Source organism: Mesitornis unicolor, unplaced genomic scaffold, assembly GCF_000695765.1.
Source record: "Mesitornis unicolor isolate BGI_N332 unplaced genomic scaffold, ASM69576v1 scaffold11097, whole genome shotgun sequence".
Taxonomy (NCBI): Eukaryota; Metazoa; Chordata; class Aves; order Mesitornithiformes; family Mesitornithidae; genus Mesitornis; species Mesitornis unicolor.
The window spans coordinates 60,221-78,606 of record NW_010197134.1 but is presented as its reverse complement, the minus strand read 5'-3'; the positions used below and the strand labels follow the sequence as shown (position 1 = coordinate 78,606).

General features: G+C 41.2%; 1 protein-coding gene across 1 annotated transcript in view; it reads right to left on the bottom strand.

Annotated features, from left to right (window-relative positions):
* Positions 1–18,386, bottom strand: part of TMTC1 (transmembrane and tetratricopeptide repeat containing 1) — a 128,517-nt gene that overhangs the window by 61,845 nt on the left and 48,286 nt on the right. Inside the window, exon 7 of the mRNA XM_010188706.1 lies at positions 9,767–9,956. Coding sequence (XP_010187008.1) covers positions 9,767–9,956 — 190 coding nt within the window. The remainder of the gene's footprint in view (positions 1–9,766; positions 9,957–18,386) is intronic.

Sequence of the window (18,386 nt, the reverse complement as noted above, 5' to 3'; positions counted from 1 at the left end):
GGGGGGGGAAGGACCTTTGAATCAACCTTAGAATGATTCCTTTTGTTAAAAACAAGCCAACTTCAAATCAAGATAGCATTCCTTATAGCAGATAGTTTGGTGGGGGTTTTCAAATCCACATCTACCTCTAATTACATTTAGGCCTTCATTATACTGTAACATAAAAACCCAAAGCCAAACAAACTAAACCAAAACAGAAGTTGTTTTTTTAACCTGCTACTTTTCATAGACTTATCAAAGCACTAAAGAACACCATTTCTTCTCCAAAAGGCAAGGAAAAAAATTGTCACACCATCTCAAAACAAAATAGTAAAGAATCATTCCAAGGCCAAAAACTGTTAATGCAGCAAGAAATCTCAAAAATTGCTTCCTTGGCAATTTGGGGGAAAAGAGAGTCTTGACTTTATAACTGAAAGATATTTTCCCATATTACATATAAGACATATTCTTGAGCCACAAATAAATATTTGCTGACTACGGTTAAATCATAAGTCTTCTAAAGGCCAAAGTCCACAAAGCACAAGAGGTACACAGATTATTTCAACATATCTGTCATAAACTATGGGCTTGCATAACCCCACTGTAAATTCTCTATTTTTCCTATTGAAAGAGCATCATCTGAGGTGCCAGATCCATTAAGTCACACACTGTGGTGGCAGGACTTACATTTACATCCCCTGGCATCTCCAAGGTCTGAGGCACTGGAAAATGGAGCCATGAGGACAGCCTTCCTCTCCGGCTGGACAAAGTTGCACCTCAGAGAAGACTGCAGCTGGGCAAACAAGTCCAAGCAAGTTCTATTCTGTCCTACCTTTGAATGTTTCCAAGGGCGTTTATATATGCTTTTCTGTTTGATGGGAAGGTGACAATCAAATGGGTTTCATTTCTTCCTCTAACAGTTTATTTTGAGAATGAGGCAAGTGTCACCTCTTCACCATTTAGAATCTACAGCTCCATGGAGTAAAGACTCCCTTCCTACCAAATGCTTAAATCACTCTCTGCCAGCGAGCTCTGGACAGTCCATTGCAGCCAGTGAGATGTTATGCTTGGAATATCTGACTGCAGGCACAGAAAAGCTGGTATCCAGGAAAGTTGGTAGCGCATGGCTGTATAAACACAATGAACGTTACTACACATTTTCAAATGCTTGCAAGGCCTAGGACATGAGTACATTATCCATCAAGAGAGACACAAAGACTCAAAGAAGCTACATGACTGTAGACCACAGACAGAGGATTGCACTTTTCAGTCTATTCCTAGCACCTATTTGTGCAAGCCCTTAGTGCAGACTACACACAAACTTAATTTGTTGTGCCAGTCACTCGTAAAACCCCAGGCAGCTCGGCAACAGCCTGCACCAAACCACTGGCAACATCTCACCTGGCAAGAGGTCAGGATCTGCAAACATCTACTCTTGCACTTCCAACATATATGTTATTGAAGACAAAAGGGACAGCGTAGAAGCATGTCAAACTCACTCTGCATTCACACATAAGGTGATAAAAAGCTATCTTAAGCTAATTAGGAATCAACCCCAGGGATTCATTCCTTCACAGGAAAAAATACATCTGTTGATGTAAAGCTTGCAGAAGCAAGCACTGGGTGCTTCCCAGTCCCACCATACTGGTGCAGGCACAGGCCATTGCAGAGCTGCGCCATGCTCTATATACCATCAGCACGGTTTCCTTTAGGTTATCAGCAGAAATCAGGATGGGACATGCACATCCTTATCTTCTGTGACCAAACAGGAGGACACTGTGGACCTGTGGCTGTTTCCCTCTGCTGCCTGTGCCACTGCAACTGAGCAAATGGTGCCAAAATTCAGGTATCGACAGATGGTCTGAAAAACTGAAACATTTGGTAAGGAAAAGGTAACTGCCCAGCTTCAGATCTGGCTGAGACACAAGGTTTAATCAGCTTGCTCCCACAAAAAGAGCCACAAATTCTGTAATCACTACAATTTATCATTTTTATTCTTTCATCTTGTCCAAAAGGAAAAGAAAAAGCCCTAGCATCTTCAGTAGCACCAGCTGCTTGAATGCCAGGCTTAGCAACTCACAGTCTTCCTAAAATAGCTCAGTTTTCCTTGGTGATCGTCTAGTTATGGAAAAAATCACCCACAGTTACTACTCACTAGAATTAAGTAAATTTTATACTTCACAGATAGTCCAAAGCCATGGAGATTTATAATACTATTTTTACCATCAGTGCTCCTTGCTTATTAACTGACACATTGATCCTATTTCCAGCATTTGGCAACAACAACTACTTTCCAGTTCACCAATAGCAGCACCTATTTCAGAACTAGTCTACAGGCAAATAAGCACCAGTCAGAAACTGAATCAAAATCCTTGGAAGTATCACTGGCTTCCTAACCTGGGATTATCTGAAGAGAAATCCTTGGCACATGTCTCAGACTGCCCTAATGAGATTGGTCACTTTCCATCTCCAGAAGGAAACAAGTCCTGGTCTGTACCACTAGGTAAAACAGGCTGTTTGTCAGAATGCTGAAAGTGCCCAAAACCTCTGTTTACATCAATGTGAACTGTGAGTGCTCAAACACTCAGGCTCTCAATTGTGGAATAGAAGCAGAAAGTAGTCCTTTCCCAATCCCATAACCCACAACAGGGTACAGAATTGTATCCTATCGACATTTCACTTTTTGTTTTATCATCTTAAAGTAAAATTTTAATATCTACTATTTTCTTTATCCCTGTAGACCTCAGATACCCATCCAATTCAGCTGGGCATTTACAGTCTTAATTATCCAGGTTTCTAAAATTCCCTGAAGATGTAAGCTCTTTTTTCCCAATGCTTAATCTCTGCAGCCTCTAATTCCACTTGACAAGCCGATTTGAGCAGGATGCAGGAGCACATGCATCTTTCAAAGAGAAGCGGAACATTCCAAAAGGAAATAGGAAAGTCAACAAATTGCTCCAGGAATTACAAAAATGCTTTTGACCTTGAGGTTGGTTTTCCCTCCTCCCTTTCATTCTGTGACTGCAGGCTGCTTCACTACACGTGGGGGAAAAGAAAAAAAGAAAGAAAAAAAGCAACATTTAAACACATGCACACTGCTTTCAGTGTGTACTAGTGCAACCTTTGTAAAAGCAGCTCTGTTCATGATGAGTTTGCTTTTAAGAGGTAACACTGAACAAGAGCATCCTAATAAAAATCACACAATAATTTGACACCCCAATTTTTAACGCAGAACAAGAAGGAACAATGAGCATCATCACCTTACTCAGCTATAAATTTCTTGGTCCTCATTCCACCTGCCCTCTCCTTCTCACGCTACTATTGTGCCACTCCAAAACTTATCAGGTCTGAATGGGTCTTGAAATAGTACCTCAAATCGGAAAAAGAAAATGGTAACAAACAAAAAGAGTATCTTTGAAAATACAGTAATTTAGTATTAATATGCTAAAAATGGCAGAACTACCTACCCCTATGAAAACTACCTACCTAGGGTGACAAACTCCTGCAGGATTTAGCCTTTTTGGCGAGATGCTGAATATCTTTAGGGTGAGCCAAATCAGAGCTACTTCAGCAGCGGCTGTATTTACTCAGAGTGCCATATTCCAAGCCTATTATTTCAAACATCTACCCAGAACAAAAAAATCTGATGCAAAACGTATTTTGATAGTTCTTGTGTTCCATTTTTCAATTCAGAACAGCAATTGCATACAGATAAGACTGAGGAAGGTTTCTTCTTTCGCCTGTTTGTTGGCTGGCACAGCAAGCGCTCTGGGAAGGCTTTCATGTTTCTCCCAGTCCCACCAGGGACCCGCAGCTGATCTGCTTGCGGCATTCAACAGAGCAGAAACACGTCCACCGAGGCACACAGGGCCCTGCAAGGTGCTCCCCCCAGCCTCCAGCTTTCACTAAACAGAGTCTTTCTGGCTTATTACTCTCTCCCCGCAGCAAACATTAACAACAGAAGCAGCACAGAAAAACCTTGCTGCTAAGGATTAAGAACATCAGTCCTGACCTCCTCTCTATGTGGAAGGAATTCAAGTGGGCCCACAGGAAAATGAAAGCAGGATTTATTTTAAATGGACCTTTTATGAAAATGACTGTGGTTTCCAGCTCGTCAGATAGACTCCGTTGATAAATGGTCTGATTCACCTTGCCGTGCCTTTGAAGCAGGTATTGTTCAGGAAGTGTTGTGGCATATGAATTTTGCTAGACATACTTTCTAACTGTGCAGATACTACCACAGAATATTATAAAAGGCAATTGTTCCCCAGAAAGGTCCATAAGCTGTGATTTATTAATGAAATGCCAAACCTAGGAAACGAGGCAAAGGTCTCAGGAGTGCAAGGTAAAGTAAATAGCATGACAGAATGCACCTAATGAGTGCTAGCAAAAACAACAGAAACACGCACGCAAAGAGAAGATGGAAATGCGTTCCTCTCCTTGATGGTATTAAAATGTTGGCAAAAACAACAGAAACACGCACACAAAGAGAAGATGGAAATGTATTTCTCTCCTTGATGGTATATTAAACATTGTCAGCTAAGAAATATAGTCTGAGAGTGGCTGAAGAATATGCTTAGATGATATTCATACATATAAACTACCAGATAAATGGCAATATGATGCCAATTACAGCACAAATTAAAGTCATAATAGTTCGGTATAAGATGCCTTGTCTTGGCTAAGAAGCAGTATGCAGAGAAACATAGAGGCAGCAGTACCTTAGAATTAGACCCAAAGCAAAAACCAACCAACTGTAGCACACGAAGAACAGGATAATAATATATATCTCAGTTGCATGCAACAAATACAACCAGAAAATCATCACAATTTCCTGTATCATAGGTAGCCATGTCACACACAGCAGCAAAGCATGTTCTTGAAAAAGATACATCCTAGAAGATGCTAGAGATTTTTTTTTAATTGATTTGAAACATAAGTAGCACTTTCTTCTCAGACATGAGCAAACTGCTGCACATCATTCTGCTGAACAAGGAGCTACCTCCGTAACGCTGGTCATGAGTATAAATGCAAGACAAGGGCCAAGCAGTATGAGGTGCAATAAATTCCCCTAGACCGGTCAGGTACAAAAGATACTGTTTCAAATTAAGTTTTCCAGATCACCTTGCTCTGAATTAACTCACCACATCAGTTTTCCCACCATCAGCCCTCCATATATCAGGTACCACATAGAAAGTGAAATCCAGTCCATCATGGGCTCTGCACCTATGTTCACAACTACTACTACAGGACAAGCTGCATTTTAATCATGCTGCTAATTAAGCAACGACCTAAAAATGCCATGCTGAGTGGCATTTCAGACATCCGAAGTGTTTTCCTTTCATGCTCATTGAATTATTATGACATGTCAAAGAAATAGCAGTTATCCCGACGATACACCAAGATTTCTTGTCCACTCTCTAGTTCACCAGGTGCATGCCATTTCTCCCAGAATAGAAAGGCAGCGCCATAGGCCCTTGGGTACGCTACTGGCCATTTGAAGCATCAGACAGATTATTTCTCTGGCCCTGTAACTGGCATGCCTGGCAACCACAAAGAGAGTGCTCCATCCATTTCACTGGTACCTTTGTAATCTACCTAGTTCCAAAGCTGGAATATTGACCACGTCCATTCCTTGCTGCTAAGGCTGTCTTCGAAAATGAACAATAAACAAATCTCCTTCTCTTTTTTCAACTATTATTATTTCTCTGGGATGCAGGCATTTGCAATAGCGTTCCTAGCCTTTGTCACATCCCCAGCACGCTACTCAGAGCTCAACCAGACTAGGTGAGAAAGTTCACTAAAAAGAGCTGAGCAGAATCTGAGGATTTTGAGACCCGCCAGTGACTCCTGGTGCCTTGGCTGACACAGCCCAAAAGAGGCCAATTTGCAGAGCGTGCTGGGCACCGGTGTGATGAGAAATCAAGTCTCAAAAGGTCTCAGAGAGCTGCTTAATGATGGACTGCAACTTTGCCACATTAGTCACTATGAAAAAATCTTGGCCAGAGATGACAGCAAAGTCCTTTACTATCAAAGTGGGAGATGCCAAGGAGTAGGCCTTTTCTTTATTTCCTTCCATCAGGCCTCCTGAAGATGGGCATTGTTAGGTGTGATAGGGATGGCTGCAGCAAGAGACAAGCATGGCTGTGCACCTAAACACCATGCAGAGCAACAAGTCCTTCTTGGGAATCTGCTTATGGCCAATAAGCAAGAGGGATTAGCACTGCACACACGAAACCCAGTGAATGAAAGTCATATACAAGGAATTAAAAATGCAATTTTTCAAGTGACTTCCTCATTATGTAAGAAGGAGGACAACAGTGAAAGTCCATGAGGAAGATGAGGAGGGAGGCTTCTTTCTCCAAACAATAAAAAACGGGACCAGCTGCCTTCTCTGTTTTGGCAGTTTTCAGCATAGAAACCCCCATCTAGTAACTAACATGTTCCAAGCAAAGCACTTCTGGGTAGAAATCTTGCACTGTTTCTTCTCCTTCTGAGGTGTAACAACGTTCACAAAATGAAATGCAACAAGAAAGCTTCATGCCTTAGATGTCCTTTATCAGCACTACACATACATGCCAGCAGGGTTATTACCCTAATCACAAACGTCAACAACAAATTAGTCCTGTTTAAAATTCAATGCCAACAAAGGCAGAAATCCAATACATGCATTCTCTAATTACAGTCCATGTAATATATTCTGTGAGGCTCCTGTGGGCTTGTTTTGTGGATGCAGACGCATCGCCTCTTGCCACTGAAAAAATCAGTCCAGTGTTCACTGCACAAATGTCTTCACTTCTGCCAAAACCACTTCTAGCACTTCCATTCTCCATGCCACAGAAAGTGTTAGTGCCAGCGAGAATGAATATGAGGTTTTGTCCTCTCTCACCCCTGTGCACCTACACACTCAAATGAAAGGCACACACACTGCATGTCTGTTCACTGTAAAACTATTCCTTAGAAAATTGCAATCTATTGGTTCCAGGTTAGACTTTGCAATGAAAAAAGGAGAGGAAAATGGCTGCTAAGACAGTTTTCTGTGTTTGCTTCAAAAAGAAAGCAGAACATCTTACACTTTATGAATTGTGAAAAATAAACTGATGCATCTTATGCTGCTTACAAGCTGCAAAATACTGAGAAAAGCCTCTGGGGCTTGACTGAGGGATGGTCCTTCTCAAGGGGAGCAATGTCATATGAGGGGCCACTCCTGTTGCATTTAGAAAGAAGCTTTCTTAAAAGCCTAATATAATGAATTGTGCCTGCACTTCACGTGTCCTGAACTTCCCTCTCCTTGCTGTAGAAGAAATTTCTGAGAGTGTCCAAAGCCAAACAGGACAATTTATTGCCAGGAAATGTGCCTCTTCCTACTGTTTGTCTTCTGTAATAATTCATAGTACTCAGCACAACACAATCATCTTCATACAACTTAACGGCAATATCACAACTGGGCTGTTATGAGAGCCATTAAAAATGAAATAGAAAATAGCTTTAGAAATTTAGAGTTTCCTGAAAAGCAGAATATTGCAGCTATCTCTGATTATACCTAGGCCTGGGGGAAGCATGTCCAAACTGACCCCCAGGAATCATTACCAGTTGCATGGTCACAGTCGGTTGCAGGGAGGCTGCAAATGAAGACTGATTAGAGCATTTCGTCAAGAATAGGGCTACAAAGATGATGAGGGGACTGGAGCATGTCTCCTGAAAGGAAAGGCTGAAAGACCTTGGCCTGTTTATTCTGGAGAAGAGGAGACTGAGAGGGGATCTTATCCATGCTTATAAATATCTAAAGGGCAGGTGGCAGGAGGATGGGGCCAGACTCTTTTCAATGGCACCCAGTGACAGGACAAGGGGCAAAAGGCACAAACTCAAACACAGGAAGTTCAAGCTGAAGATGAGGAAAAACTTCTTCACTTCAATTGTGACAGAGCACTGGACCAGGCTGCTCAGAGAGGTTGTGGAGTCTCCTTCTCTGGAGGCATTCAAAACCTGCCTGGACAAGATCCTGTACAACCTGCTGTAGATGACCCTGCTTTAGCAGGTGTGTTGGACTAGATGATCTCTAGAGGTCCCTTCGAACCCCTACCATTCTGTGAAGAGATTATGGTTCTGGTTTTACTTGGGTTAGACATAAAAGCAGAACACTTCAGAGCCCATTCATTCCCTGCTTGTGAATAAACACAAAGGAATCTACAAGATTAATTTCAAAGCATCCAGTAAGTAAATGCCTGGAGAGTGAAATTCCTGTTGCTTAATGCAACATTAACAGTGGTTAAGGGCAAAACAATGAACTTACTCCCACAAAGAAATGGAGTTGCCGTTTCAAATCAAACAATGATATTCATAAATCCAGACTGAACTGTCTTTAAGAAAAAAAACAAACAGACGGAATAAAATTATGATAAAACATAGACATTTAATGCACAAAATGTTTTGAAATATTCTCTTTTGCAGTTTAACAGAAGACAAACAGATCATTTACTCAAAGGAATCCTCCTGGATTATAGTTTTACCCAAAACAAAATAACATAAAATGTCTTTGGATAAACCTGATTTTTTTTCCCCCAGCAAACCAACAATATTAATCTTGCACATAGTACTAATTCCAACAAGAGAAGAAATAAAAGCAACCAAAACCTTAAAGAACATAGAATAAGATTTTTCAGAAGTGTTCGCTACTAGGCTAATGAGAATTTTATCATGAACTTCCCTGGGAATAGGGTTAGGTCTAATACAAACATTTCTGAGCATCTCTAGCAGTGAGTAATGAAAGCAGGAGGAATACAACATGATATACATCCTGCAGGTAGAACTACTGAATACCTAATAGGGTATTTTCCCATATTTCCCATACAGCATCTGTCAATGTATAATCTAAATTAATAACTCTGCAGTAGCAAACTGTTTGGTTCATTTTCTGTCTCTTATCAGGAGCACAGCGAAGACTGCCAGGGTAGACTGAAGCATGTATATAACCAGCACATTTTAGCATAAGATAGGTATTAAAAACTTGGCACTCGCCTTCTATGCTTTTCAGTAATTTGTATGTTTAAGGAAGAGAAATTTTTGTACTATTTCAAAAATTGCGACCAACACCTTTCCTAAAGAAGTTTCCACAATACAGCTGAAGGAGGAATAGCTTGTAACTCCCTATGATCCACAAAAAGACCCCTTCCAAATGTGTATCTGACCCCTGAAAAGTGTAGTACAACCTCACTTTGATTTCTGCAATACAATTAATAGTAGATCTGAAGTGCTGAACTGTGAAGAAGCACAGCTTACCAACTATATTATTTACACTAAATAATTTCCAGATCATTTCAGATTTCCCACATTCTACTACTATGCTGATGGGAAATCTTCTCATCAAGAAGTATCTAACAGTTAGGTTTTAGAAGCATAGGAAAGATACAGATACAATAACAGATTTCAGTTTCAAATGGCTCTGCAGATGACAGTTCCCAGTCCTGTTTGAAGCAAGTGACAAGGAGCCTAATGACGATGGGAGAGGCAGAGAGGCTTAACAACTTCAGTGGTGTTCAGATCATTAGCAGCAATTGAATGCAGAACTCTAGGACAAGTTTTGCCCTCAAATCAGACCAATTAGAGACTAAGACATTGAACTAGAGGGACATTTTCATCTGTTAAGCTTGGCTGTATTAGTTATGTAGTGGTACTGTTTTTTCACCTCCACTGAATGCACTTAAGAGAAAAACTTGCACTTATTGACCATTTCACCTGAATGAAAGATTTTAAACAAAACACTGTATTGCGCGTCTTTTGCCAATACCTTGAATGCAGCTATGCAGTGCAGGCTGAGTAACGTCATCACCAGCACCAAGAACACTGTGGCCAAGTTTCTCGCATCCCAGATGGACTCAATCAAAGGGATGCTGCCGACCTGCCAGTCATAGCACAGGGTGATTGGCGCCAGCAGAAGCCACGCATTGAAGGCCAGAAGGTAGGAATAAGTTAGAAACCTGCAAAAGAAGACAGATAATGTAATACATGAAATGACTGCAAAAATATGAAACATTTTCCTTTGACAATTACCACTTACTGTATAGGAGGAGGAAAACAAAAAGCTCTGCACTCACAGGCAATACCATTCGTCTCTGTCAATAAAGAGATGCTAACACAGGAGAGGGGCATTTCAACAGGTCATTTAAAGAAATAACATAAGATCAATAATATTCATGCGGTTTCTATGCACCAGCCTTTGGAAAACTAAGCAATCTTCATCTCCCATTCAAATGCTTGATTTTTGAAGTGGCTTTTCAACAGCTTCAGCAATAAGTAAATAATAAGTAAGCAGGTACATACATATATTGAACTGTTTCACAGTTCACTGCATCACTTCTGCAATACAAAATATCCTTCTAGCTGGATTTAACTTACAATTTAGGATTTCTCCTATGTGCACAATATTGAGCAATTAAAGTCAGACTTTTCTGTCTGCATAGAGAGAAAACACAGAAGAAAAAGGCACAGAGTGATTCTCGGCTGATCCCATCACAGCTTATTAGGGCTGGCAACAGCTTGCATAAGACAGCCATAGAAGTGATAGAGAAGTAGGAAGCCTTTCAAATTGTTGTAATCTTCATTAATTGGTATTCTCAATAGAGAGAAAATTAACGGGGAATGGAAATGGGGAACCATGCTGCCCTCTGGGAAGCATGCAGGGCTTTCAGAAGACTGAACAAGAACAGCATGTGTGTGACAGGGCTAATAAAAACAAGAAAAGAAAAAATTAAAAGAAAAATAAAAACTAAAAAAAAAGCCCTAAACCAACATCCCCTCTTTCCCCCAGTTTCTTTGCTGCTTGACACTTGTTTCCCCAGAAGTGCATACCCCTCAAACCACATTTACAAAAGTTCAAATACTTTTCTATGAAAGAGGCTGGAGATTATTCCAGCAATCATGAAGTCAACCAAGCAAACTTGCGATAGCCTTAGAACAGACAAACCCTTCCTTGGTTCACAAATGGAAAAATCCACATTGTACACAGCACTAAAGACAGCAAATACTCAAAACTAAATGAAATTCTACTCTATCCTGCATAGGATTTCTTCCATCTGAGCCTGCTTTGGCTGTTGTTATCACACCCAGTTGCCATGGTACCTTAGCAGGTTTATTAAAATTATAACAAAAGATGCCCAAGAGATGTAGAGCCATGTAGACAGAGGATTGTTTCACTTGCAAACATGCCTCTTTGGGGTCAAAATACAGCCCCTTACAACAGTGCTTACAACATTATATTATGTTTGTGGCAGAAGGCGTAAGACACTGAAGCTAAATGTGACTCCAGGCAGGCAGGATGGAAGTTCCCAGATAAATGCTGGGCCAAGACACAAGGAGGAAATAGGCCTAAATTTTTGTGAAAACATTTTTAAATAACCAAAAAAAGTTAGGATATCGATTTCCCTTCTCATCTGAAAAACAAACTTCCCTAGCAGCACAGCAACCGAAAAGCAGGGAGGCTTACATAGCTCAAATAGTGTTTCATTATAAACAGTGGAAAAGGCACATTTCTGCTTCCTCACAAATCTCTCTAAGTTCCAAATTCTGACAGAAAATGGAGTATTCCCGTATTTTTAATATTTTCAGCCATTTGGTACATTTCTCTTCCATACCTCCATCTCCCCTTCCCCCCATCCTATGGTAGTAAACAAGGAGAAAAGTGAGAGAAAATTCATCTTCTCTCAACAGAGGCAGTGATTAAAAAGCCAGTTTCTATTTGAGAAAACATCCCTCAAAAACATAATCTAATTTTACTCTGACTCCTCTTACAATTTTTATAATTCACTATTTCTAAAGAAATAAATTTATCTTTTCTAGTCAGGAATATGATATTGTTACAAGCATGTATATTAGACAGGATTTTCAGAAGCGTTGTGTTGGTTTTGCACTTGATGCCTTAGGAAAGCCCAGTTTTTGGAGGGAGTGTCCCTTTATGCCCTGGCATATTAACATATTCAGTAAGCACCACAATATTCATGGCAGTTTGTATGCAAACCACCACACACACCAGAAACACTCCTCTACTTATTCAGGCTGGGCTGCTGGGTAGGAAGGAACGAGATGACATTTGGGATCTTTGCGAACTGCAGCACTGCAGGTAAAGACAGACAAGTTGCTTTTCTGCATCTTCACCGATAAGGCAGGAATTGACATACCTTTACACAGCACAGGATAAACAAACAGGTTGCTGCCATAGCAGATTGAGTCAGTTTAACAAAAAGAGGAATTTTGGGGGGTAGGCTGATTAGCATGAATTAACGCATTTCTGCTGGAAGGTTAGGGCAAACTGCTGTTGAAGATGAGAAGACACGCTCCAGGATGTGCACAGATCAGGAGAGGTTTGTAAAACAAGTCTCTCTTTCCCTGTGTTTTTGGGGTTTCAGTCTTCCTTGGGAGCCATGTGCACAACTTGTTGCCAGAGGCAGATCCCAGAGGAGATGGACAATTGCTCTGTTCTGTTGCGGCAATAATTAGTGGCTTAAATATACTCTGCCAATGCTGGTTAACTGTTTTAAAGCCTGTGACTGTCATTACCGTATGTGTACGGTCAACTGGTTCACCTCTCCAGACACCCAACTGGAGAACCCTCTGCTATGTCTTGTGATCAAGCCTGAACACCCTCAATGAATGTGCAAGTGCCATCAGCAGGCACAGAAGCAAGATGCAGAAGGGCACTGCCTGATTTTAGGAGGTGTTTGTAAGCTGCAAGAAAGCCTTGACCAAGCTCTGATCCAAGCAAAAGTTTGGATATGTTTTCAGCATTGGTAACCTGTCCTTGAACGCAATGGATGGCTGTATAAAATAAACCACTACAAACTATCGCTACCCTAGGTACTAGGAACAGAAAAATAACAAGATGCTAATAATAGTTACTGACAATTCAGTGCTGCCTTTTCCTTATGGTTCTCAAAAGCACATGATACTCTTTTACATTTGTATGGCTCTCATATCACAAAGCTAACCATGGAGAAAGCTAAATGCAAGAGAAACTTTGGAAGAACCCTCTCACCAAAGCTGACACCTCAAGGAAATAATTTGCAAATTTTGAAAAGACTCAAAAGATTCATGGAATCATTCCAGGAGCTAATTACATTTCAGCAGCCTACCTGCAAATGGCAACTAAAGTATTTTCTTTTAATTAGTTGACTAAGTGAATTACATTTCAAATTAATGATCTTTTCTATATTGCTGTTCGTGTCTGCTGGAATTCCAAGGGAGAAAAATCCCTACCTGTAACATCTCCCACTTTATCAGTTAATCCCAGGCAAAACAGTATTACTGGTGAGGTGACTAAAAGAATCTGCCTCTTAATTGGCAATCAGCTTTTCCCCAGGCTGGGCAACAGCATTTGCATTACAGCAGAGTCAGTTTTTCTTATTTGCAAATTGAACACGGAAATCCAAGTTTCAGCGGGTATCAAGTGTTTCTTTTCACTTCTCAGTGTCTCTGGCATGTTCAGAAAAACACAGCTCCTCCTGTAGGTAGCAGGTGTTGTCATGGCAATCCAGTTTGTTTAGATTTATTTTTTTTTAGTTTAAATGTACTGTTGCATGCTTTGTTTGAGACAAATACAGGATGACTCATATCTAGAGCCTGTTGCAGAAAACAACTATCTGAACTGATTGCTTCTGCTGCAAAAATTAAAGCAAAAAAACAAACAATACAACAGAAAAATACTTGAGGAACTGTCTGTTACTCTTTGCAGAGAATAACAAGCTTGGAAAAGCCCTGGTCTCAGCTCTGTCAAACCCAAGCAATCAGAGCACAAGAGGGTTGTGACACTGGCCGAAAAAGGACAAGATTCATAGAAATTTATGAGGAGTTTAATTTGCTTTCTGATTTTGGAGCATTTTAAGCTTTTTTCTCTAGCTCCCAGGGACTGAGATTATAGATTTCTTTCTCAAACTGCGCTACATGAGAAATTACAACAAATCTGGAAAAGCACGGGCCAGTGACCCTATTCCTTCTAGGTGCATACAGTGGTGCAACCTACCACCTACCCATTTCTGAGACAAACCATCCCATTCCTGGCAAAGAGCCTTACCCCCAAAGACCTGGCAGGGTATCTACCTGCAAGTGGAAGATTCTCCTGCAGTGAAGATTCTAGCGAAGCAAAGGCAAAATATTCTCCTGGTTGGAAAAAAATAGACCTCTCTAGAAGACAGGTGATAACAGTGCACTTAACTGGTATTTGGGAGAAGAAGGGGGTGTGCAAAGAAGGGAAGGATCTGAAACACAAGCAGGAAGATAGTCATTACCCTTTCAGAAATCACTGAGTTTGTTAATGCTCTTCTGAGACCACCTGCACAATGCCAGGGACTCAGTTGACTGTAAGCATGAGAAGAGCTCCTTTAATAGGGAAACGAGCTTCTCACTTGCATTAACAGCTGAACTGATTTCAGTTCAAGGCTCTCTTCATCCTCTACAAAGCCCTAAAACCAAGTGTGTTTGATAAGCTGCTTCACAATAATGTCCTCCTAGGACATATGTGGCTGCACTTACAACCAGGTGGTGGTATTTAAGGATAATGTCTCAAAATTGTATATATTTGTACTTCCTCTGGGGAACTGCCAGTCCAGTCATACCTTCCCACATAAGTTTATTTTACTGCTCTGTATATTGTCAGCCTAAACATTTTCTTTTCATAGCCTTTGAAGAAAAATCACACTCTGTCTATCCAGCACATTCAGTGATGGTGGAGTAAGACTACACAAACAAGCATCTGACAGACTAATTCCAATTTAACATCCAAATGTGAGTATCAGCTAGACAGGAAATACTCCTCACTGGAAAAAGTGCCTGTGCATCTCCTTTCATCAGAACTTTTGCATCTAGAGGGAAAAAGCTGCCAGGCAGTAGAGGACAGGAGTAGAAAAGCCAAAGATACAGATAAACAGGCAGCCTCTGCTTGATGAATAGCAAGGTAACTCCTCTGGAAGGTGGGTTTGTGTGCACCAGGGGCACCAGGGAAAAGACACTGTTGTCCTCTATAGCTTCACAGCCTGAAGAGCTTTGATCTGGTGAGCAGCTCTCTCTCAGTTGTTTCAACTCTGTGGGTAAGAATCTGAAAAATCTCAAATTCTTGAAGAGTAAAGACCTTCAAAGAGCCTGTGAATTTCCAGTGAAACCTGAGCCTGCTATCAGTCTCAATGCTGGAAAACCTGGCATTGATCTCATGCTGTTTTCCCTCCACAAACCCTCCACATGCTGAGGATGAGAGCATGCCTTGTGATCAAACATGGCCTTCAGCTCACCACTGACAGCAGCATGCTCCACAAGTCATGCAGCCAAAAACCCCCAGGCCACCAGTGGGTAACTGCTTCAGAAAAGGCTCACTGAGGTGGCAGAGGATGGAGGGTCCTCTGGATAGCTGCTGAGATACTGGCGGCTGATCCTCAGGAAATTAAAAACCAGACCTCATAAGGCTGCTGTGATAATGTTTCTAGAAATGTACCCCAGAGCATGACTTACCCTGTGCCAGTGGGAGCCAAAGGAATGTCCTGGGCACACTGCTTTGCCTCAGAGATCGAACATGGTCTAACCCTCCCACGTAGAAGTATTTTGAAAAGCAAAATGCATTGCCTATAGCACTCAACAGCCTCTGCTTTGGCTGCACCCCCTCTGCTCCACATACAGGCTTTTGGCAGGAAAGGCTTGTTGTGTAATCAGTGCTTGCAGCAAGCACCATGACCCATTAAAAACGCCTATCAAGCTGATTGCCAGAGCAGCACTACCTACCTGGGTTTCTTCATTAAACCAAGAAAACATAGCTGAGGAAGGGAGATGCTGATAATCTTTCACATGGCTCCAGGAAAGGAGGTTCCTCTAGGAACCTGCACTGTAAGATGGCCTTTGCCTTGCAGCACCATCTTCTAGACATGCTTCCCCAGTCCCCTTGGAATAAGGAATACATTTTACAAATAATGTATGGACAGCCTGGCCCTTGGGCAGGCATGACAGCAATTCCTACCAACACTGCTGTTCTCCCTTTCGTCTAGAAGTGAGTCCTGAATGCTGGGTGCCTGCAGAGACTACATGTAGGGCTGAAGTTAAGCACCTTTAGGCACACAACAGAAAGCACTGACAAAACAGGCAGAAATTTTCCACTCAGGAAGCCTGGCCAATTAAGAACTGACATATCACAGGGGTCTATTTTAATGCCAGTTCCTAGCCTAAGGTCACTGACAATCCCACACCAGAGTAGTTGCTGCACTTGACTTCCATTGCCTTGGCAGAACTGGCTGGCAAAGGAACCCACATCTCCAGCACAGGTCCACTCTGTGCCTCTCGGCAGTTCATTCTCTTTGAAGTTACAACTGGGATGATTAAATACACTGCTTAGACAACAGTCACAAATCTTTATGAAAGGGAGTATGTGACAGTTTTTATGTATAAGCATTTCTTCAGCTTTCTGTGGCACTGAATTCTCATTTACCTGATTGAAACAGCAAAGAAATACAGAAAGCCAGCTTACAGAGACAGCAGTTCAACCACAGGACAATGTTATCTCAAGGCAGTCCTAGTAGAAATGCATTAACTATTTAATGCAACATCACAGATAAGCCTGATTCATGCCCAGAGTGATCAGCCAAGAGAAGGCAAATGCCAGCAGAAATTAATATAACCTGACTCCCAAAGACATAGTCTAAAAAACCATACTTTCTCAGTTTGAAATTACTGGTAGGATTTAATCTGTTTCACACACCTGGAGACATACTTTCCCTTGTCTTACCATGGTGTTAGTAATACAATCTGTTTATCCAGAGGCCTCCTACTTCTTTCCGCTCAAGAATGGCAGAAGAAAGAGACATTGTGCAAAACACCTGAAGCATGACAGCCCACTGCTCAACGCCCTGCTAACACTCCAGCTGCACTTTAGTTCATTGTTTACCTAAAGCTGGGCAGCTCTCGAAACCTTTCTAATTGCATTCTTCCTCAACTTTCATCTAATACAAGCAAGAATGTTTTAACAGAGGTTTGGAATTGGTTTTTCTATCACAAAGGCTTACCCATAGCAGATTTTGAGATGGCAAGTCACACTGACTGGAAATCAGTGTTCTTCAAGGTAGGTCACTGGAGAAGGTATGTCCTTTCTGCAGCCTACAACAGCCTGTATGGACAGGCTCTAATGCTTACCAATAGCAGGATTCCAAACACCTTTATTTCTGCCTCCACTGACAGAGGGAATGATGGACAGATTTCATCTTCTCAGATCACCTTTGCCAAGCAACAGACTGAAGGACATGGAAATGTGGCTTTCATTTATGTCACTGTAAGTTTTAAGCAATTTGGGAATATTAGAAAAATCTAGTACCTTGCAGGGACTGAAGCATTCATATGCTGACTTCCAAAGCATTTATTTGCACAATTAACTTGTAATTTTAAGGACAGTAATTCAGTGAACATACTGAACAGGTTTTTATTTTTTTCAAAGACTGAAAATCTGTCACTATTTCAGCATATTTTGTCTTCCAATGGTTAAATAAATCATTATCTGTCTATTTTAATTTAAACATTTGTGTTGTCCAAGATTGGAGACAGGTTACACAGAGCATACAGTCATATTCTAAAGCCAAACTGAGTCATGCCAAAGGTCTGTCCAGACTAGGATCCTCTCTCCTGCGGTGTCAAAAAATTAATGCCAAGGAAAGCATATAAGAACACTTTTTTTTTTACATATTCTAGGTAGCATGATGTCCCTGAGTTGGATGTAGTTTCTGCATATTTAGTAGAGTGAATTTCTTTTTTTAACTTGGCAAATCTCTCTTTGAGCCTGCATAGACTTCCAGTACACCCACAGCATCCTGCCAGGAAGGTGCTCCCCAGCAAACCTACCTGTTGCAAGTCACCTCCTTGGCTTGCTCTGAACTTGTCTCTTTGATTCATTTGATACATCTCAGTTTCTATATGCTCCCTGCCTCCACACAATCATGGATGTATAAACCTCTGTCACAGCCTCAGTCATCTAATTTACACTACAAGCGTCACAAGGGCTGACATTGCTCAATACTTTTTCAAACCCATAACTTACACCTACACCTAGTCTTAGCCACACTCCAATAACCCTTGCTAGTCTCAGGACAAACCATGCATGTACAGCTCACCAGCTAACACGAAAACCTTGTGAGAGTTAACAATACTCCTTTGGGTTCAGTCTATGTCAGCCAAGGCCCCAACTCCAGTTCTAATGATATGCATTTCTCAAAGACTGTCACACATTCCTATACTATTGTTTTTCTTTTTTATTCTACTTGTTGTCATCAGCCTTCCTTCTAGCCCCACAGAGTTAACCAAGCCTCACAATAACTTTCAGCTGTGCTGAAAGCCATAACATTTACCCTGACAAGACATACACCATAACCACATGTCCAGCTCAATGCAAACCAAGA